General features: G+C 36.5%; 3 protein-coding genes across 11 annotated transcripts; 1 reads left to right on the top strand and 2 right to left on the bottom strand.

Moving 5' to 3' along the window:
- Positions 1 to 625: 625 nt before the first annotated feature.
- Positions 626 to 3,568, bottom strand: LOC126733245 (cytochrome P450 78A7-like). The gene is made up of 3 exons (XM_050436466.1): positions 2,381 to 3,568; positions 1,672 to 2,275; positions 626 to 1,167 (listed from the first exon to the last, which is right to left on the bottom strand). The coding sequence occupies exons 1-3, from the start codon at positions 3,377 to 3,379 to the stop codon at positions 1,145 to 1,147; spliced, it is 1,626 nt and encodes a 541-aa protein (XP_050292423.1). The 5' UTR covers positions 3,380 to 3,568; the 3' UTR covers positions 626 to 1,144.
- A 1,851-nt stretch (positions 3,569 to 5,419) lies between these two features.
- Positions 5,420 to 12,377, top strand: LOC126733246 (F-box/kelch-repeat protein SKIP6). Of its 9 annotated transcripts, none has more exons than XR_007659654.1 (6): positions 5,420 to 6,610; positions 7,453 to 7,581; positions 8,365 to 8,531; positions 8,893 to 9,121; positions 9,950 to 11,383; positions 11,892 to 12,377. XR_007659654.1 is itself a non-coding variant. In XM_050436469.1 (5 exons), the coding sequence occupies exons 3-5, from the start codon at positions 8,498 to 8,500 to the stop codon at positions 12,043 to 12,045; spliced, it is 417 nt and encodes a 138-aa protein (XP_050292426.1). In that variant the 5' UTR covers positions 6,599 to 6,610; positions 7,453 to 7,581; positions 8,399 to 8,497; the 3' UTR covers positions 12,046 to 12,377. The 9 variants fall into 9 exon arrangements, 2 of the variants coding, with proteins under 2 accessions (XP_050292424.1, XP_050292426.1); XR_007659656.1 differs by having other exon boundaries at positions 11,972 to 12,377; XR_007659655.1 differs by lacking the exon at positions 9,950 to 11,383.
- Positions 12,378 to 17,250: 4,873 nt separating this feature from the next.
- On the bottom strand, positions 17,251 to 22,410 carry LOC126733247 (shikimate kinase, chloroplastic-like). Its single transcript, XM_050436470.1, has 11 exons — positions 22,176 to 22,410; positions 21,674 to 21,977; positions 20,680 to 20,738; positions 20,413 to 20,467; positions 20,249 to 20,321; positions 19,725 to 19,812; positions 18,622 to 18,704; positions 18,384 to 18,513; positions 18,171 to 18,249; positions 17,763 to 17,827; positions 17,251 to 17,607 (listed from the first exon to the last, which is right to left on the bottom strand). Exons 2-11 carry the CDS (start codon positions 21,897 to 21,899, stop codon positions 17,551 to 17,553), a joined length of 915 nt encoding a protein of 304 aa, XP_050292427.1. The 5' UTR covers positions 21,900 to 21,977; positions 22,176 to 22,410; the 3' UTR covers positions 17,251 to 17,550.
- Positions 22,411 to 23,320: the final 910 nt, after the last annotated feature.

Below are 23,320 nucleotides of genomic sequence, written 5' to 3' on the forward strand. Positions count from 1 at the left end.
ATAATTGTTGACATGGTCATTTGTAATTGGACCATTCATTTGGGTTTTGGGAACATCACTTGGGAACATCACTAACTCCATTTTTATTGCACACTAATCACAATAGATTATTTCACCATTTGTGAAAATATTGTGTTCTTAAACTCATTGTTATGGGAATGTATTCGTCAAATAATAAATAATTGTTATACCATCTAAAGGGAACACCATCTATGCTTAAAGTAATAAAGTGAAACCTCTCTTATTGCACGCCCACTGATTCACCGTAAAGAAAATAAGTCCACGAAATCAAATGTAATAGTAATGTAGTGTATTTATCGTTATAATGACATTGTTAATATCCGCAACAGAAACATGAGTTGATTTAGGTTAACAGTAAGAGCTACCATGACTCAACGAATTTTTTTTTTTTTTTTTAAAACACACTTACAAGTCATGAGTCAACTACCATAATCATAAACAATACGATTAGGATTGTTACAACTGATCATACAAATACCTTCTTTTTTTTCTTTTTTCTTTTTTCACCTAGAGCTTAGCATTGGAAAATTCCAATGCTATTCTATTTTACCATTTTAAAACACCACTTTATTAATATACCATACCATTTTACAATACCTCCACATTTCAAAACTCTATTTTTATTAAAATATTATTTTTTAACATTTTTTTATTATTTCTTTCCAACCGTTTTCTTGGGCTTTCCAATAGCCATTTCTATTCTTCTCTCTCTCAACCTCTAGCACCGGTTCAACACACACACTCATGATACATCGATCAACCTATCCAAAACCATCACCACACCCACACAGACAAACACAAACATCAAACCAGCAACAAAGCCACACACACAAACACAAACCATCAACAGAGCCACACACACAAACCATCAAACCAGTCCACTGATCAGCAAACCCAAGCCACCGATCTGAAACCCACGCCGCTGATTTGAAACCCAGGCCACCAATCAAAAAAATCATCACCGGAGCAAGCCCATTCAAACCCATTCAAAAAAAAAATCATCACCGGAGCAAACCCATTCAAAAAAAATCATCATCGGAGCCACTGGAGCAAACCCATTCAAACCCATTCAAAAAACATCATCACTGGAGCCACCGCAGCAAACCCATTCAAAAATAAATCATCACCGAAGCCACCGGAGCAAACCTATTCAAAAAAATGAGAGAGATGAGAGAGCAGATGGAGAGCAGAGACAAGAGAGCAGATGGAGAAGCAGAGACGGAAGAGAAAGAAGAGAACAGAAAAAATGAGAGACAGAGGAGAGAGAGAGTAGAGATAAAATATATATATATATTTTTTTTACAATATTGCTACAGTGCAATTCTATCTTTAGAATTGTACTGTAGCAAGTATTGCAAAAAATTTACAATACTTGCCTTTACAATTTTATGATGTAGATGATTTTAAGGCTGCAAATGCCAAATTTCCCTTAGATATGGCAATGCTAATGCTCTTAGCCAAAAAAAACAAAATTGAAATATTATCTAATATAAAAATATTCATCAAGCACATATCAAACAGGTTTGATAGCTGAACCATAGTCTATTAAGGATTACTCTTAATACTGGCTAATCAAACCCAGAGTCAGCAGTTAATAATACTAATTATACATCATACCCTAAAAGAAAAAAACCTAGATAGAAATATTACTACTAGTCCTTGGCACAGCAATAGCATGTAGAGGGTACTTCATCTCACAAGACAGTTTCAGAACCTCACTGAGATCAACTGGGTTGGACCCATCTTGAACCCAAGTGAAACCTTGGACCAGCTTAGCCACCCAAAGGTTCACAGTGACTAACCCAAGGTTCTTGCCTGGGCAAACCCTACGGCCAGCTCCAAAGGGTGCAAGCCTCAGATCACAACCCCTCACGTCCACGTCAGCCTCCATAAACCTCTCGGGCTTGAACTCAAGTGGGTCCTCCCACACTTTCGGGTCATGCGTGATGGCCCACATGTTCACCATCGCCGTTGTTTTGGCGGGAATCAGCATCCCGTTGCTGAGCTGGACATCCGACGTGGACAATCGGGCCCATGAGAGCAATGGGCCGGGTGGGTGAACCCGGAGAGTCTCTTTCACCACGGATTGTAAATATGGTAGTCCCGCCACGTCAGCATCTGTCACCGCTTTATTCCCCACCGCGTTGTCAATCTCCTTATAAAGCTTTTCTTGCACTTCTGGGTGTAATATCAACTCGGCCATTACCCACTCAGTTAACAACGCCGTTGTGTCAGTCCCTCTAAATATCATTTCCTGCACAGTAACCCAGAACTCAGTACTTGAGTTGACTCAGTATACCTAGATAGAATAAAAATTTTATATATAAAGAAGAAAAAAAAAGTTGTATTTTTTAGATACCCATAATACAGCAACCATGTCATCCTCTTGAAGCTTCTCTTCACCATCCAAAGAGAGCAAAACATCAACGAAATCAGCGTTATCGGAGAGACTTCTAGGCCCAGCGGCGCGGTGTTCCTTAATGATGTCTCGGACGAGTTTCCTGACTCGGGGAACGAGTTTAGAACAGCGTTCCTTTATACGAAATGGGTCATAGAAATAACTCAGCCATGGAAGGTAATCAGACCAGTTGAAAGCACCCAAAAGCTCAAACCCTTCCTGAACCATGTCTTTGAGCTCGTCCAGTTCTTCGCTATCTTGCGCCGTTTCCGTGTCGTATCTCTTGCCGAAAACGCTTCCCATGATGTTGTTCAACGAGGCGGCTTGGAGGTGCTTACGCAGCAAAACGGTGCCGCTGAGTTTCTGCTCGGTTCCTATGTTGCTCAACATGGCGGCGCACTCTAGCTGGCGTTTAGGTTCGTGGGCTAAGATTCGCCGGGGTGCGAAGAGGTGTGAGGAAGCGATTTTTCTCAAGAGGCGCCAGTAAGTGCCGTTTGGAGCGAAGCCGATGGCTCGGCTAAACATGAGGCTCTTAGCCGACTGTTTGATGGGTCTGTCAGCGAAGTTGGGAGAGGTTAAGATTTCTTTGGCAGTGAAAGGGTCTGAAGCCACAACAACTGGAGTGGAGCCGAGGCTAAAAGCCATGAGTTGAGTGGTAGTGGCTCTGCTCCAAGCCATGGCGGCCAAGGAACGGTGAGCTAAGCCACGGCTTAGAGTGAATAGGCTACCGAATAAAGGTAAGCCTCTAGGCCCAGAGATTGGAACTGGACCTTTTTGGTTCCTACCATTTTTCCATGCAATTCCACCACTGGCAAAAGCCCAAGTGAGAAGAGAGAGAGACACAAAGGCCATAAGGGTCGCAACCAAAACATACCCATCAAGAAGGGTTTTGGAGCCAAGGAAAGCTGGTACTGTGAAAACCCACCAGGTTGTGTCTTTTGTGACTAAACCCAACTCCATTTTTGAAGGAAAAAAGTGAACTTTGTGATAGAGAGAGAGAGAGAGAGACAGTGTTTGTTGAGACTTGAGAGTGTAAATTTGTGATTGGAGGATTGGTGGGTGGGGTGAGATGTCAATATATAGAGGAGGAGATATAGAGGAGGAGGAGGGATTTAATAGAAGAATAAAAAATTTGTGACAGTTACTAAAATTAAAAAAAAAAAAATGAGAGGAGGGGGAGAGTTCACGTTGGGCAGGGCAGAAATTGTATGAGGGAGGTTGGGGATGTGTGTGTGTGTGTGTGTTTTGATGAATAATGATTAATGAGTAATGACGTTACGGCAATTCTTTTTTCATTTATATATAATTTTGAGCTAAACGATATGGCAATTCAAGAGGGTATGTTAATTTTGTTCAGAGAGAGCATTTAATTAGACCATAGATTTTTAAGCTGAAAACGGCAAGCACATTTTTCGATAGAAATGTGTGAGAGAGGGTAAGTAACGCTTTGAGATTTGCAATTGGTAGAGAGAAAGAGAGAGAGAGAGAGACTGAGAGAGAGTATGAGAGAGGGAGAAAATTATTGTATATTCGTAGAGTATTATAAATGTGTATTTTTTTCTTTCACATGAATGGTGGGTTCTACTAATTAAATTCATAATAAGACCTACCATTCATATGAGAGAAGAATGTACGTATTTATAATATTTTGAGAGTACCTAATAATTTTTCATGAAAGAGACATTAGGTGTCAATTTCATTAACTATGTCATTGACACGATGAAAAATATAAACATATTTTATTATGATTAATTATGTATTTATTGTGAAGTGTTATTGACAAATTTGTTTTTGCAAATAATGATTACATGCTTTTTCTCTCCCATATAAAAAGAAATGGTACATTTGATATGTGTGTTTAAATAATAATTTTTAATTTTTTAAAAAATATATATAGATATAAAAATATGTAAAAATACTTATAATGTTATTTAAAAATTAAAAATATGTGTTTAAGTTTATATATATATATAACCAAAAATTAACAAAAATGGAAAAGGATTAATTCTTTCAAAAACATTGAAATACTACCGGGCTGAAAATAAAGTAAGCATGTCAGTGTGTGTTCTGCTTTCGTTATCATTTGTCAGTGCCTCCACTCCTACTAATAATATATGGCGCAGAAGTTTAATTTGGAGGAATTTTGTTTTGAGGAAGTCAATTTTTCAAAGTCAATTTAGATGGCTCGCATCTCAAAAAAAAAAAAAATATATATATATATATATATATAAAGAGAGAGAGAGAGAGGTGTAACATGCACTTGTACAAGTCCTCAGAACATTTATTGTAGAGTGCATGTCATGTCCCATTCATAAGAAAAATTCTGGTGTTAACATCAAAAGGTACAATTTTGGTCACAACGCGTTTATGTGGCGAGTCGTATTAATGAAAGAATGATAATTCTGGTGTCACATTAAAAGGTACAATTTTGACTACAATGTGTTTATGTGGTGAGTTGTATTAATGAAAGAATGATAGTAGGTCTATGTACCACACCAGAATTGTGCTGGCACCAAAATTACTCATTCATAATACACACCTATACGGTAATTACCGTAATGGCTACGTAGGTAGGATCAATCTATTGAAAATCTATCTACGACTTTTATAACCATATTAAATACTTATAGAGAGAAATCCAGAGGGTATTTCATATTTGACACAATTTTAGCCCCCAATATATGTAATTCTGAATGTAATAATGTATTATTTAAAATATTAAATAATGCGTATATAGGTCCTTATCAACCATTCATTCCGTTTTATAGTATTTTTATGATTTCATAGTTACGACTTATAAAGAGAAGAGGAAATTCGAACCTTAAAGCTCTTACCAATTGATTGAGTCCAGTACCCTATTCCATTCAAAAGCCCATTGCACAAAAACGTTTCCTAAAAGTCAGAAGCAAGATTTCAAGCAGAAGACAACATTGGGCCTCAATTTTCGGACTAAATATCGGGCCCAGATTAGCACAACAAACAATTTTCTTTTCTTTTCTTAATAGCCCAAAAGGTCCCTCATACCAAAACAGATACGTCCACCCCAACAACCTTTTTCCCATCCACACAGACTCTCCGGCAACTCATGTCCACCGCCAGCGCCAGCGCCAGCGCCACCGAGTCCCAACCACAACCACAACAACCGTTAATTCCATCTCTCCCAGACGACTTGGGCTTGAACATCCTAGCTCGAATACCCCGGTGCCACCACCCAACACTGTCCATAGTCTCAAAACCCATCCACTCCCTCCTCTCCTCCCCTCTCTTCTTCGCCACTCGATCTCTCCTCCACTCCTCTCAACCCCTCCTCTACCTTTCTCTCCGCTCCTCTGTCTCCTCTTCTCTCCTCTGGTTCTGCCTCGGCTCCAATTCCAATTCCTCTCACTCCCTCTTCCCAGTCCCACCTATCCCCTCTACTTCCACCGTTGGCTCCTCAATCGCCTCACTGGGCCCCTCTATCTATGTAATTGGTGGCTCCACCAACGATGTTCCCACATCCCATGTCTGGATTCTAGATTGTCGTTTCAACATATGGCGACCCGGCCCCAACATGCGGGTCGCCCGCGAGTTTTCCGCTGCGGGTGTTGTGGATGAAAACATCTACGTCATGGGTGGGTGTGTTACTGATTCGTGGGCCAAGTCGGCCCATTGGGCCGAGCGGTTTGACCCGAAGGTCCAGAAATGGGAACGGGTCGAGAGCCCGGTTCTGATCCGGGACAAGTGGATGCACGCGAGTGCGGTGATGGATGGGAAGGTCTACGCGATGGCGGATAGAGGGGGGATTGTGTACGACGCGAGAGAGAGCGCGTGGGGGCGCGTGGAGGGGGAACTGGATTTCGGGTGGAGGGGGAGAGCGTGCGTTGTGGGTGGGGTTTTGTATTGCTACGATTATTTGGGGAAGATACGTGGGTTTCACGCGCGGGAGGGCGCGTGGAGGGAGGTTAAGGGGTTGGAGGGCGGGCTTTCGAGGTTTCTTTGCGGTGCCACGATGGCGAATTTGGGAGGGAAGTTGGTTGTACTTTGGGAGGAGAAAGGGAAGAGAGAGATGGAAATTTGGTGTGCAGAGATTGGTGTGGAGATGAGGGAGAGTGGAGAGTTGTGGGGGCAAATTGGGTGGGTTGAGAAGGTCAGAACCGTGCCCCGTGGATCCTCCATCGTGCATTGCGTGGCCGTTGAGGTGTGATGTTTAAGGTATCCACTGAGGTCAATAATATAATATGTAATATTATGTGTAGTAACTATAGTATAAGATTGTGATTGATTAATGTTTATGTTGGTAGGGTGTGTATAGTTTGAGGAATTTTGAGGTAGTATTGCTTCACACATGTTTATATATGTTAACTTATTAGTTTGGTTGTTATACTTGGTGAAAGTTTGTAATTGTGTATGCAAACCTTCTTGTAGAATGTTGATGGTCTATTTATGGTGTATACTTTGGATTGTGGAATCATTAAATGGATACTGTCAGTTATGGATTTTAGAGATTTTGGATTGTGTATAATATAATGCATTTGAGCTGTGCACTCAATTGCGCTTGATTTCTACCAACACTTTTGCAATGACTGCGATTGTGTATAGTCTTAGAATTCTATCAATTGCTTGTCATTTGCAAGAGCATGAATATTTATCAAGTTCAAAGTAGAAAAATTTTAAAGCGGAGATGATACCTGGTTCCATGGTAGGTTGGGGGATGTGAGTGCCAAATTGATGGCAGTGAGGAAGGAGATGTGTGTGTGAGGGACTTTGGTCTTGTATTCCAATAGCTTTAATGAAGTATTTTGATGGGTCAAGGTAACAACTCTGTATAGTGAGGGTAGACACTGACCCCAAAAAAATACGAAGTACACCTCATGTAACTGTACCATTAACGGCTGCCCACCTTATTAGGTTGTATTGCATTAAGAAACTGAGTCCTGGATTTCTAAATTTATTGCTATTGAATGTATTTTATGGTTGCTTTCTTTAATTAGCCAAAGGCATTAGTTTATTAAAGTGGAATGTAATTCAAAGTATATTGTTTTTCCTTTTCTCAGCTCAAGCTGGATGTGGGAACTGAATCCCTCTGCATGGGACTAGGCAAGGAGCTCATGATTCTAGCGTGCTCTATTGGTTTCAGCAATCTGAGGGAAATCTTGGAAAAAGCTCCTTTCAGTTAGTGTCAGGTGAATTGCTCAAAATCATTTCATGGTTGGAAATAACAAGAGTTTCTCAAAGAGTGCTCTTTGTATGAGTGTTCTTCATGTGGTTCATGTCAAGTTTGTTCTTTGTTATTTGAAATAGCAAGAGTACTCAAAGAGTCCTCATGTGCTTGTTTGTTCTGCAAATAATTAGCCTTTTCAACTGTAATGGCAAGTTTATGCTTTGGTGTATATAGGTTCAATTTATGTAAGTTGTCATCTGTATGGAAGTATACCATACCTGTACCAAGCTTCAGTGTTTATAATGAAATGTTACAACCTTGAGATTAACTTTCTGAATCTTGTTTTCATGTCTTTTCATGCTTTCACTTAAATCGATCTCTAATCAGAAATCTTATACCAACTTATCTGTGACAAGCCCAACAAAACGGAATCCTTGAACCAAGTTGGGCAAGTGATGTTGTCAGAATGACTGGGTTGCAATTGTACCTTTTAATCTGAGAGTTGTCTTCTTGTTACTCAGTGTTAGGAATACTTAAAACTATGAATTGTCCGCATGATATTGGAGGGGGGGGGAGGGGGGTGGTGGTGTTGTTGTGAAGGTGAGATTAGATCTGAGGTCTCTTCTACGAAGCCAAGAGACTCTACCAACTAAGCCAGCACTCTTAAGTAACTAATTTTAATTGTACTAGATTAAATATTTAAATCAACTTTTCAGAATTAGTAATAGGTCATTCTCGGGGTAGCTTATTCAATTTGTAGAATCATTTATATTTACATTGATGATCTACGGTCTTATTTCACCAGGTGCTTACTTATTGTCTAAACTGCTCTTTATAAGGAAATCTTCTTGTGATGAATGGGTTTGGAGCAGAAATTTTGTGATCAGCATTTTGTCAACTGTAGATGAATTTACAGGATCTGCAGCAAAAGATTCCTGATGTTGAGTGCGAGTTTGTGCTGCATCCTAACTGGTATTATTCCTACTTGAATGAACTTCTAGATGCTCTGGATGGATTCTATCTTACTTGTGTTGGACTGAGCTTATCCATTAATGACTAGACATTTCAAATCTTGTCTGACTTAACTTTCACTTCTGCAAATTGGTGGTTACAACATGATCCAATAGCACCAATTCAAAACAAGGGGGAAGAACTGAACTATTGGCTAACATGGTTCTTGGACACACCTAACTATATAGTGCATTCTGCATTTCAACCTTTTTTCTATTTATTTTTATTTTTTTAAAATTATTTGGTTTTAAAGCAGTCAAGTTACTGTATATGCTACAGATTCATTAGAAATATTTCCTTTTTTCTATGATCAAATCTGCAGTACCAACTATCCATTTTCTCTCAAATAATCAAGCATCTTGCAAGTTGCACTATGTTTCCAGTTTCCACTATGAGGATTATCCCTCGGTGCGGTGGCAAATGCACCTTCCACCAAAAGCGACGTGTCATGGGTTCAAGTACGGAAATCAGCCTCTCCATAAATTGGAAAGTAGTGCTGCCTACGAATCAGTTCTTCTATACCCCGCAAAAGCAAAAGCTCTGAGAATTGGGTACAACCCCCTTCTATGTCACTGGAACTTGAACATAATTCATTTGCAATGTTAAAAGTGGATGTTCAGGTTGATTTGCTGGATTATTTTTTGTGTCCTTTTGTTTTGTTCAAATGTCTTCTTATTTAAGTTGAATGAGCAGTTCCCAAATATCTTAGAGTAGTCTTTAATATGAATATTATTTCAGTAACGAGCATTTTTCATTCAAATCAAATATGAAAAATAGCATCCCTAACTGTAGAAATACCCAACTAGAACCGTATGTGGTAAGGAATTTTTTAAGGACTGAGAGAAAAAGGTAAGAAGGAAATGTAAGAAAGAAAAAGAGAAGAAAGCCACATTATGTTAAGTCTCAGGACAGTGAAAATTTGAAATTGCTTGTTTTGATATACATCTCAACAAGAGGTTTACAACAGCAATAATATTTGTGTTGGTATGTCAAGTCTCAGTGTATAAATATTAGAAGTTGAACAAGCATTCGATCTAATTACCAGTAATCATTGCAGGAACACTTCCCCTCTCTAAAGTGGTGGAAACGAATTCGATCTCTAACAATTATGTCTCGCTTGTAGACACTAGAAATCAACTTTATGACTGAATGACAGTCAGTACACACTCTAAGATTTTTCACTATCCTAATTGGCGAGTCCTTTGATAAGCGAAGTAATCCATAAGCAATAGCCAGCCTCTCACTATTAAAACCTAATGCATGCTCTTTTTCTTCTTCGTCTATATCATGCAAGACATCAATTGTTGTAGCTACATGTCCCTCTTGCTTCAACTTTTTAGCCATTTGATCCAGCATTTGATATATCTGTCTGATTTCAGGATGTAATTCGTCTCCCATCACAAACTGGTGCACAACGAAGCCCATCTCTATAGAGCTCCAACCATATTGTTTCTTAGCTTTCTTGTGTTTCATTTGGCTCCTAATCTTGCTCACACTTGACCATCTACCTAGAGAAGCATAAACATTGGACACAAGCACAAAATTCTCAGCACTATGAGGCTCTAGCTCAAGTACCTCTCTAGTTATAATCTCATTGAGTTCTTTATATCCATGAGTCTTGCATGCACCAAGCAATGTTCGCCAGAGAACTGCATTAGGCTTAATGGGCATCTTTTGAATAAACTTATGTGCTCGAAGCACAAGTCCTGCACGACAAAATAGATCAACCATGCATCCATAATGCTCAATTTGGGGAGTGATTCCATAATCCAAAGACATGCTATTGAAATATTGACAACCTTCCTTGACCAAGCCAGAGTGGCTACATGCACACAACACACAAGTGAAAGTAACAGAATTGGGTCTTACATTGGCACTTTTCATGGCATGAAACACTTTTATAGCTTTCTCACCAAACCCGTGTATGGCACACCCTCCAATCATGGTAGACCATGCCATGACATCCCTCTTAGACATGCCTTCAAAGACCCTAATTGCATTATCCAAACTCCCACATTTTGAGTACATGTCCACCAGTGAAGTTCCCAAAACAATATCAATATCAATACCTTCTTTATCAATATAAGAATGCACCCATTTGCCCAAATCAAGAGCACCCATATCTCCACAAGCCCCAACAACACTAGCTAAAGTAAATTCATCAGCTTTCACATTCTGAGCTTGCATCTGTTTAAACAAAACCAAGGCCTCATTAGAACACCCATTTTGCACGTACCCAGAAACCATGGTGCTCCACGAAACCAAGTCTCGTTCAGACATTTCGTCGAACAGGTCGCGTGCTTCGTCAACGCGCCCGCACGTGGTATACAATTTGATCAGACCGTTAACCACATGGGTTTCGTAGTCTAAACCCATTTTCAAAACCTGTGAATGGACCATTTTGCCCTCTTCAAGTCTTGGTAAATTATAACACGCCTTGAGAACAAACCCGAAAGTGAAACTGTTTGATGAAATGCCACTGAGGTGCATGTCTTTGTAAAGAGCGATGGCCTTGAGCGATGACGAGTCATTTATGGAGTAGCCTCTGATGATGGTGTTCCACATGAAGAGGTTGGGCTGGTGGGTCCATGAAAATAGTTTATAGGCGTGTGCAATCTGTCTAATTGGTAAAGTGATGGCATAAGACTCAATCAACTTGCTAAGCAGGAAGCTATCTTGTGTAAAATTGGTTCGGATCACGTAGGCTTGGATGGTCTCAAGGTCTCGAACCGTAGCGCATCGCTTGATTGCAGCGACAAGCGTGCCTTGGTCCATCATGGGCTTCATCCTAGTGCATGTCATTCTTCTCTAAGGTGACTTTTAGTTTTAGTAGTTTACATTGTGGATTACATTAGATACGATTAGCTATTGTGGTGCATGTGGTTCATTTCCACCTTAAGCTGAAGGGTCCCTTTTCCAGAAGACTAGAAATACAAAGTTTTCTTTCTACTATTATAATCATGCAACTCATTAAATTATTAAACAAGTCACGTGATTTTCAAAATTTATGGTAACATCATTTCATGTATATTTGAGTTGGTCTTCCAAAACTTCAACATCATTACATCCCAATTCTTTCATGTGGCAGAATCTGATTGGGTCAACTGAAATCATTCTTTGTTTGCTCTTAGATTAGATTCAAGGTGGTCTTGCAATCATGGCACTGGTTGACATGTAAAGGTTTATCTCATGCATAGCAAGCTCTCACAATTTTTTGAAAACTTAGAATTTTAAACCATGTTGAAGTTGATCTGTAATTGCTGGGGCACCTGTTTGATGTCCTTAGTAATTGATTTATTCATAAAAGTTGGTATCTTGCAGCAAATGGCTGCTTTGTGCACATGAGGTAGGTCCATGGGCAACAGGCAAGCCTGACTCTGAACTCTGCACTCTGATCTCAGATCTCCAAAGCAACGTGGTTCAGTTAGCACTTCACACATCTGGGGCCATGTTTTTGCAAATTGTCCAGCTCTGAAGGTGTCTTCCAAACAGCTGTTGGTACCAGAAAGCATCTTCTCATACCTATTCATCAGATATATACAAGTGTGGGGTTATACACGATTGTGAGGTCTACGCACAATGAGAGCAAGAATGCATATATTCTATGCACGAGATAATTATTGCACTGGTACAACCCTATTAACTCTCGCATCGATTATTACCCTGTCCGAAGCTTTGTAAAATATCTGTTAAGCAAACGAGAAATTTAGCAGCTATTACCGACAATCCTGCTCAAACTTAAAAACTATGGTGTTTTGAGATGGGATACAATTACTTATTTTCTATGAAATGTGTAGGTAATTTGAAGGATGTAATCCTTGTATAATATGGCACGCAATGGTCTTATTACCATCTCTCTCTTTGTTCGCTAAAAAGTGCAACTACACGACCACTTGCCTTGCAATTTGCTGTCATTTGATTTTTCATTTTTATATGCGAGGCTTTCATAAACATTCAAATTGTAACACTACTGATTTTGGAACAATGAAACATGTTTAGATTTGAACTTATGTGTAAGACCTTTTTGCAATAAAATAAAGGTTTACTAAAAAAAAGTTGAAGTTTTTAGTCAATTGAAGGGCAATTTCCCATTGGTTTTTTAGCTTTCAAGACTCAATTATGCTTCAACATCAAAGGATTGACTAAGTAGTTCTTAAGGTTTCATAAGGTCTCAGGTCAAAACCTCCAATCCTATCTTGGGACCACTCTCTATGTAATAACTATGTGTATGAGACAAAAAATACACATACCTAAGGGAATATTTAGGTGCTAAAAGAAATATAGATACAGGGGCGGATTGATGCATTTGGGAGCTTAAGGCGAAAACTAACATTGAGGCCTTATATATATATATATATAATTATGACTTAAAAAATTAAATATTTCTTAAACTCTATTATCTTGTTTTATATGCAAAACTATTACTAATTAACATGAACCACAAAAAATTTGTCAAAATTTTCACACCTATTGATGTGGTAGATTAATAGTGGTAAGTAAAAAAATGATGTTAGTGGTGTATCTAGGTGATAACTAATAAAAGTTTGTCAATTCAACTATTGTGAAAAATGTAGTGAACTTTTTATTTTTTGAAAAGTACTGCATTCACAATATTTTTCACAACAAATCTTAGATGTTTAATTGTTACTAATTCTAATTTGAACCTACTACTAGAATTATTTATTTTTTTTGCCATCAATAACGGCTTGTAACAACTTGCTATTTAGGATTTTTTGTAAAAATGTTATGAACATAGCATTTCTTTTTTTCTTTTTTCTTGTCTTTCATTTGATAATAAAAAAATAAAAATAAAAATAAAAAAAAGCTAAAATCCAAAACTGACCCTCAAAGTTTCAATTTTTGTCATTTCAGTCCTCTAAGTTTCAATTTTTGTCAATTAAGTATTCTGTTAGCTCTTTTTGTTTACTAACCAAAACGACGCCATTTTCGGTTTTTATTTTTTATTTCTTTATTTTCATAATTAAAAAAAGCAAATTTGTTATTGAAAAAAAAAAAAAAGCAGCTAAGGGGAACAAAGTCGTTCCCCTACTGAAAACGAAAATATCAAAATTATTCACGATACTGATTTAGCCCTAACTTAGAAATTTGGGGGAGAAAGAAAGAGGGAGAAAGAGAGAGAATTAGGGATCAACGAGGGTGAGAGATCGTGAGATTCAGTTTGAGGTTCTGTCTGAGAGAGAGAGAGAGAGAGAGAGACAGGGGAGATAGACCGAGAGTGAGAAGATGGATTTCGTGGCATCTACTATGGCGAACTAGGTATACTCAGCAGCTCCCAAGTACTCCAGTGGGCTAGGGTCTAATTTTGATATTTTTTTGCTTTTAGGGGTAGTAGGGGAACAACGTCATTTCCCTTAGCTGCTTTTTCTTTTCTTTTTTAATAATAGTTTCACTTTTTTAATTACAAAATTATTTATAAAAAAAATAATAAAACAACCCAAAACGGTGTTGTTTTGGTTAGTAAACAAAAAGAGCTAACAGAAGCTTAACAGAATACTTAATTGACAAAAATTGAAACTTAGATGATTGAAATGGCAAAACTGAAATTTAGAGAACCGAAATGACAAAAGTTAAAACTTAGAAGGTCAGTTTTGGATTTTAGCCAAAAATTTATTTTATTTGTTAGCTAATATTTAGGCTTAATTAATTAAAAAAATAATCCTATTGGTTAAAATTTGGGGGACTTTTTTTTACTTAGGGTCTTAGGCAACCACATCAACTGCATCTACTGTAGAGCTGACACTGTATAGATACCCTTATTTATAATTTATATAATAAAAAAATAAAAATAAAAAATAAAAAGATTAAGCTCCCTATCTAGTAAATTTATTACCTTCTATATAGGTCATCCTATAGTCCAAGAAAATCATTCCACTAAGCTATGCATAGAATGTGTATGCCATATATTACATAAAGTTTAGAGGGTTTGAAGAATCGAAGGCTAGCATAGAACCAATTTAGTACCTATGTCAGTCATGTGGAGGTAGAATTTTGAAGAAGAAAAAAAAAAGACTAGTTAATGGGTGCCCTTAGGGCATTTGTTATTTAACTATTTGGGTAAATTGCAAATTACACCCCTAAAGTTTGGAAGTGATTGGATTCATACCCTGAAATTTCAGAATTTGAATTTTATCCCCTATATTTTAGGAATGTTTGGATTTTACACTCTAAATCCAAACAACCTTAAACTTTAGGGAGTAAAATTCAAATTCTGAAATATCAAGATGTAAAATTTAAACATCCCAAACTTCAGGGGGATAAAATCTAAATTGTAAAACTTCAAGGTGTAAAATCCAATCACCCCTAAACTTTAGGGGTGTAATTTGCAATTTACACAAATAGTTAAATTACAAATGCCCTAAGGGCACCCATTAACTAGACTTTTTTTTTCTTCTTCAAAATTCTACCTCCCCATGACTGACATGGCTACCATTGATTCTATATAAATATAGAACCAACTGTTCATAGTTAGTTAAAAAAAATGGGAAATTACAGTAAACCCACCTGTGGTTAGGTCCATTTTCACTTTACCTACCCGTGGTTCAAAACTTAACACTTTACTCACTTGGGGTCCGCTCTGTTAGAACTCCGTTACCCACTTGTGTTAAAATTGAGGATAAATATGTATTTTGGTTTTTCTTTTACATCTCTCTCCTCCCAAAACAAAATAATACATAAAAAAATAAGAAAAATAAGATCTAAAAGTAAATTTGCAAAAATTGTAAAGTTCTAATTGAAGAACACACTATCTCTTGGTATAAACATTCTTGAGCCAATCAATCCAAATAAAATTTCATATTCACATAAATCCAAAAAACATTCTTCTCTTATATACATACAGTAACCTTAAATTTATAAAATCTTACTCTTATATAAATACAATAACCTTAAATTAAAAAATCCTACACTTTCAGAAACTCACACACAAACAACCATCACCACCACCGACCTCAGATCCATGGCTAAACCACCCAATCTCAGTTTCCACCTTTCACTCTCTTCAATCTCATCCAAGGAACCCATGGCCAAAGTTTCACTAGGTTTGTTGTCTTCTCTCTCTCTCTCTCTCCGTCTCACAAACACACCTAAACAGTAGCCACCGCGATGACTTCATTTTGCTTCGTGGGTCTCAGTTTTTTTTTTTTTTTTTTTTAGGGTTGTGGGTTGAACTGATTTTGTTGTGGTAGAGGTGGTTAATTTGATTTTGCCAGTGGTTGTGTGTTGTGGTTTGCGATTGGTTATGGGTTTCAAAGGTGGAGTAGCCACTGCGATGACATCGCTCTGCTTCATGGGTCTTTATTTTTTTTGGGTTGTGGGTTGATCTGATTTTGTTGTGGTAGAGGTGGTTGATTTGATTTTGGCGATGGTTGTATGTTGTGGTTTGCAATTGGTTATGGGTTTCAAAAGTGGTTGAAGTGACTATTGGTGGACGAGAGAGAGAGAAGTTTGGACACGGCAAACCCAATTTTGGGTCTTTAGAAACAAACCCAGTTTTGAGATTGTTCGTGCTATTGAGGCTTCCAGCTGTTCATTCGTTTGGGTTGTTAGAAAAACCTTCATATGTTGGAGGGAGTTTGTTATGATGTGCGTATGATTACATTGCCTCTTGTTGAACAGTTCTTGAAGTTTCTACATATTTGAAGTTCTTAAGCAACTTTTTACCATTTTTACATAATGACATTTTTTTATCTTGTTTTCTTTTGATTTTGTGTGAATATTTTGTTTTGGGAAGAGAGAGACATAAAAGAAAAGCAAAAATACCTATTTACCCTCAATTTTAACAGAGATGGATAACGAAATTCTAACAAAGCAAACCCCAAGTGAGCAAAGTGTACGGGCCTAACCAAAGGTTTATTGTAATTTCTCCTATAAAAAGTAGAGCTACCCACACCCAAATGTTGCTCATTTTTGGTTATGGGGGATTTTTTTCATCCCCTAATGCTAGTGCTCTAAGAAAGAGCCGTTGGGGAGGGGAGAGTAAAGGCAACTCTAACTTGATATGGACAATACAAAAAAGTGGGTCCCATCGATTGTTGATAATTATGAAAATGTCACTTATCTCAATTTTCATAATCTGTAAACAACCAAAATTTGTTCTCAATTTCCATCACTCAAACTCAAAAATTAAGTTTTGAGTGATGAAAATAGAATTATGAAAACTGAACCGAGCAACATGAATTCTAGTGGGGTCCACATTTTTTTAGTTTTGGATGATGAAAAATAAGTTATATAACTAAGTTTTCAATAATCCAAACACCCTCTAAGTGTTTGTTTGACATTAGCTTTTTCCTTTTAACTTTTATGTATTCTCTTTTACAAAGTACAAATATGTATTAGAGCACTTTTAGCAAAAAAAACTAAATAAGCTAATGTTAGTGTGTGTTTGGATACCAATGAAAAATTAAAATTATTTTACTATTCAGTTTATTTTTGCTACTATTTATGAGCCTCACTGCACTTTTTAGTATTGTTCATGAACCCAGCTGTACTATTTCAATTAACTTTTACCTTTATCTACAGTACTTTTAACAATAAATTTTCAATTTCAGCAAAATAAGCGGTATCCAAACAGACCCTTAATCGCACACTTTATATAAACAACTTTTACTACAGCTGAAGTTAAATTCATGGTTAAAAGAAAATAACTTTTTTCAAAACCAAATTAGCATTTTAAAACACAAAGCATCATTGATCATTTAAGAAACCGTCCATATAAAAGGTTAACATTGAATTCCTTATATGAGATCAGCCACTATGTACAACTATGGCATCTCAAACATTACAATGAAAACCTTACAAATTACAATAATTCATTTCAGATATCTTTGAATGCCAGATAGATAGCAACACACAACACACGCCATGTTCCATTACTAAAATTAGAAACATGGCATGCATGCCCGAACATAATGAAAATCATAAAGTACCTAATAGGCTAATACGTGTATAGAAGCTTGTTGAACTACAATCCAAAATCGCCATTTTCTTCCTTTAGAAAGCCCTCAATTTGTTCAAGCGCCTGGAAAAATATGAAGCCAAACTAGCTATAAGCAATAGGAACATAATATGCATAACCAAGTTTCAAAAATACTCAAATATTTCTCTGGCTATTTTCCACAGGCTTAAAAAAAGGGGGTGGCTAACTACAATGAAGAGAGAGAGAGAGAGAGATACCTCAATTGCTATGGCAGTGGGCGTGAGATTTGACACATCTCTATGTCCTAGTTTAGCTGCAATATCTGCAAATGAGAACACCTGCCTTGAGCACTTTTTAAATAAGCATTCTGGCTAACCCCAACATAAAATAAAGGAGCGTCTGAACTATGCTTTTTTTTTTTTTTTTTTTTTTTTTTTTTTGGAGTCAGTATTACATGTACAGCCAGTGGATGTTGAAACTATGACACCCTCTACCTTACTATTACAAGAGAAGATGTGCCATCTGAGTTAGAGCCCCAATAAAGTGCAATGACTAGAAACAAGAAATAATCCTCCAAAAGTAAACAATAATTTCTCTTCTTCCTTTTGCTTCTTTTTCTTGGCAACACATAAAAACAACCCAGACAAGAAGACAAGGCCACATACCTTCCAAGGAAACCCGTGCATTAGCATTGGCATATGCGTCACTCCTCTCCTCCATAAGAGTAGACAGCCGCGTGAGAGTCTGCAGTAAAGTAAAATTTCAAAAGGTATCAGTGATTACAAATTCAACTTGGATCACTCCCAATATAACCCACAAACGAGAATTTAAAGACTTATCTTGCTGATAATTTTTAGCATGGAAGACAAAAGGCCTACCTTTGTGTATGCATCACCTGAATCATGATGCAAAAGGGGGCGAGAACCAGTTCCAACAGCTGCAATTCTACGAGCCAAATCTTCCAAAGGAACATCTAACCAAACACTTATCCCTTTCTGCATGTATTTCCTGATGATTCAAATAAAAGACATTCTCATTTACCCAAGTGACACAGGCATTTGACCATACCAAAGAAAAAAAAAAAAAAAAAGTTCTCATTTGCATGTTAACTATTACCAGTTAATGGGCCGAACAACTGCACCTCCACCAGTAGAAACAACTAGTCGATGCATTAAAGATAGCTTTCGCAGTACCTCAGTCTAAAAGGAAAAAGTAAAATCATAAACCTTGATTTTAATAATAAAAGTAATAAAGAAGGAAAAAGGGACTTTATAATTAGCAGCACCTATTGTGGACTAACAAACATGTCCTTCATCCTTTGTCAAACATGCCAGCTCATATGAACACCAATTTTGACATTTAAAAACCACCAACTTTTATTTGCTTTCAAATTCCTCACGTCACATTTCATGATACCATTGACATGCCCGCTCATATTAACACCAATTTTGACATCTAAAAACCACCAACTTTTATTTGCTTTCAAATTCCTCACGTCACATTTCATGATACAATTAATGTCCAAGCACTTATGCTATTTCATATTACCAAACCTAGTTTCTCTGTCTGTGTGTTGTCATTTCATGATACAATTAATGTCCAAGCACTTATGCTATTTCATATTACTAAACCTAGTTTCTATGTGTGTGTGTGCGTGTGTGTGTGTGGAATTTCTTTTATGGTTCTCTTCTACAATTACCATGTGTTGACATGTATCTTTCAAAAATATCTAAACAACAAACACAGAGAATACAGCTTCCTTATGTTTTGCAGTATGAAGTGTTAACCTTTCCCATGTGAAAAGAACATTAGTTTCTGAAGCACATTGTCAGCTAAAGGAAAAGAAAGTCCTAGAGTAAAATAATAATGAAAATTGACAAAAACCCCAAACTGATGTTAAATTAGCTTCACATTAAAATAATGTTAAGAAGAATGGATAGAAATGCTATGAAAAGAATGCGTAGTAATCTAGAATATACAAGGAATAAAATATAGAGGTTTTACTTCCACATTTATAAGTTCCCTCAAATGTGAAATCATCCAAAAATATGGGGGAACTGAGGGAAAACAGAGAAACGGTAACAATATAATTCCAATTACAAAGAAACCCACATTCTCTGGGAAAGGGGAAATAGAAACATGCATGGTGCACGAGTCTCTAAAGTCAAAACTTAAAGAAACTGCAGCAAATGTATTAAAATCATTACTTCCTAACCAACCTCCTTATCTCTGAAGAAGCCCTCTCCATAGAGCTTGAATATTTCAGCTACAGAAGTTCCCTCAGCATCCTGCTCCACCAATGTGTCACTGGAGCATCCACAAATAATATTAAAGACTCCACAAACAATATTAATATGCAGGATTGTTCAGCAGGAAATACATTGTGCCTGTGAAGTAGGAAAATGCATGGGACAGCTAGAAATGCAATGAAATGCAAGGAGTGATGAAATTTCAGATGTTCACAGTTTCAAATCAGAATCCATGTGCAAAAAATTAGACCAGATTGTGTGCACCAAGATCCATATTTTTTTATAAGGACAGATTCTGAGAGTCCATCAAATCACTTGATATTGGATTCCGCACCATTTAACTATGGAAAGAGTGAGATATTGTGGGGAGAAATTACAGAATAGCATCCTTCCTAATATAAATTCTCCCTCCTTCCCCTCAACCTTTCCAAGATTCAAACAGAGGGTGTATGTTTTGCCTAAAAGGCCTACAAGGAAGTAGACAGAGTACAAACCTATCAAAAAAGGAATAACCAAGTACTTGTGACAAAACTTTGCCCACTGTTGTTTTTCCAGAGCCCATCATGCCTGCATTCACAATTTCAGTATAGTTCAAGTACCAGAATAATTAAATCTTTCACTATATAAAAAGGGCTTAAATTTAAACAAAGAAACTGACCAACAAGATATATACAGCGTCCACTTAAATATCGTCCGATCTCTTGTGACTTATTCTGCAATTTTATTAATTTCTAGTGAGCAAAATACCCAAAAGCTGTCCTTAGAAGAGCAACAACCCAACCTCAAACGTTTTAACTTTGAGGCCATAATTTATGTAAACATTTAATGTAAAGAGATGCCAACTTCAATAAAGAAAAGAAAAACATATAATGTCACCATGCTTCATGGACCCAAATTTAACAACGAAAGGGATATTATGTCATACCTTCAAAATCCTAGCTTCATCAAGAGGAGCTTGAAAACCTCCAGATTCCAAAAGTGAAGCTACAAAAGTAAAATTAAAAATAAATTTCAATACTTAGAAATGAGAGAACTTAGGTCACTACACGAGTGCATGCGAAGAAGAGATAGAATCAAAATGTTATTCCACACTTATAAGGTACAAAAGCAGCACACTCATGTCCTCAAAATCATCTAACTAATATACTGGTCTCAAAAATATCCTGTCATTGCATTAAACTATCATGAAAAATATGTGCTCCAAGTCATTAAGGATTGCAATTGTTCTATAACTTTCAAGCTATGACATCCAGATTTAATGGGTCATCTAATATGGTTAAGATCAAAGAATGTGAAATAAAAGGACACATTTCCTAGACCAGTGTTCTCAATGACCTTCAGAAACCCAAACCACAAACAAGTCCAGCCGGTAATGAAAAATCAAACGGTAATCCATCCAATAGTGAATTATGAAAGCAATAACTCTAAAAGATAAAATCTTTGTTCAAAATCTATAATGTAAAAGTTTGACAAAAACTACAACTCGATCCCCTTATTCTAATGCATCACGGCTGCCTTCTACACTTGTTCACAAAGTTCCACACATTAAGCATTTTAAGCTACACTCATACCTGTTTTAAAAAGGAGCTCAGCGAGATTACACAATAAACCCTACTCTTCAACATGCTGATCTGATTTTTGCCTAAATTCTCAATTCAATCGCAGTAAAACAAATTGATCAACAGTTTGATCCGGAATAATAGCTATTCTATGACCATAAATTAATTAATTAAAGCAACAACCAATTTAAAAAATTAAAAAAAAAAAATTACTCACTCTATTAACTCTACAAATAAAAAATCAAAACACAAAAAAAAAAAAAAAAAAAAAAAAAACCATACATTACATTAAATGTGTGTGTGTGTGTGTGTGTGTATATATATATATTTAAGTGAAAGATAGAATCATCTGTTAAATACCTGGAAAGTTCTTGTAAGAACAGGAAACCTCCAACGACACCGTTTTGTGCCGATTCGAATTCCTTGTTTTAGGTTGAAGCTGAGCAGAGGCTAGCACTTGAAGCCTATCTTGCTCTCTGAATCGCCGAGAAAACTGTACGGAACCGCCGGTTCCGATTCTCCTTGCGATTTTCTCCGAATCGATCCGCGGAGAAACCAGCAAACCATTTGCAATTTTAGCCTCCATTGATTTTCTCTTAAGAACTTAAAAAAACAATCTTCGATTTTATTTTAGTTTCAGTTATTTTATTCGAGCTGTACTTCACTGCCAAACAAAGAGAGAGAGAGAGAGAATTAAATCTTAATATTCTCGTTCTAATTTCTAGCGATCTGTGAAAATAACAGACCGAATTAGCGGTACCAAAACGTAAAGTAAAGATAATTTTCCTTCACTTTCTCGGCAACCAAACAGAAAGAAAAAGAAAAAAATATATATGAAAACGCAATGCGGTTGGTTACATACCTGAAAAACCAGAAAAGTGTAGGAATCAAAACGCATCGGATGGTGAGATATTTGCAGTTGCAGGCAAAGGAACGCGCAGTTGTTGTTGCGATGGGAGAGTTTATTTGTGTGTTGATTTTGGGGGTTCGCACTATTTGGTTGTGTGTGAGAGTTAGTTTTGAAATGGTCTTTTATAGGAAGAACAATGGCATTTTGGGTTGGTGGTGGTGGTTGTTGTGGTTGTTGTTGAGACATGAGATGAGAAGTACGAAGAGTTAAACAGCTAACGCTGTATACACTATACACCGTAGAATTGTAGTATTAGTAAATTAGTAAACTGTACTAGGTTTTGCAACTGGGGAGTGTGCAGTTAAAAAAAATTTTGTATTACTAAATTTTTTTTTTTTAATGACTAAACTAAAAATCTTTTTTATTGACTAAATTAAACAAAAAAAATTTCAGTTTAGTCATCTAATTTTTAATTTTATTCAATTAAAGCCTCTAAATAAACTTTTATTAAATATTGTGGTTAATTGTTCAAAATTTTTAAAAAATCATAATTTTTAAATGAAAAAAAATTGTGCATTTGATAGGAGTGTTAGATCATTCATTTCAAATTGAATAGATGTAATTTAAGAATTTCATAATAGAGTTGTCTCAAGAGACAATAAGATTTTAATCTCAAAATAAGTATGTTTAGCATGATTTATCTTCATGTTGGTTTTATTTAGCTGAGGAGTCATTAGATTTCCTTGGGGTGATAATTTAATTATTAATTTCAGTTGGATAGATATGATTTTAAGATGTTTACAATAAAGGTGTATCAAGAACACTAGAAGATCTTAACCCCAAACAAGTGAATTTATCTTTGGATTAGTTTTATATTTAGTTTATTTCCTTAGAGAGAAGGGTTTTTTACACAATTTTTTTTTTTTAGATACAAAATTTTTTTACCATATTTATTCTAATTTTCCTCCTTCAATATAGTGTAGTTACAATGTTTCTTAAACTACAAAGCTATGCAATATGATTCATTAACTATGGATAATAAGTGGTGAGTTCCAGTTAGTTTAACTGGTAAAGTCTCTAATGGTTGTATAAGAGATCTGAGATTCAATTCCCGCCTACACCAAAAACTGATTGGTGTCTTGGTCTAATGATAAAAA

Source organism: Quercus robur, chromosome 6 (genome assembly GCF_932294415.1).
Source record: "Quercus robur chromosome 6, dhQueRobu3.1, whole genome shotgun sequence".
NCBI classification, from domain to species: domain Eukaryota; kingdom Viridiplantae; phylum Streptophyta; class Magnoliopsida; order Fagales; family Fagaceae; genus Quercus; species Quercus robur.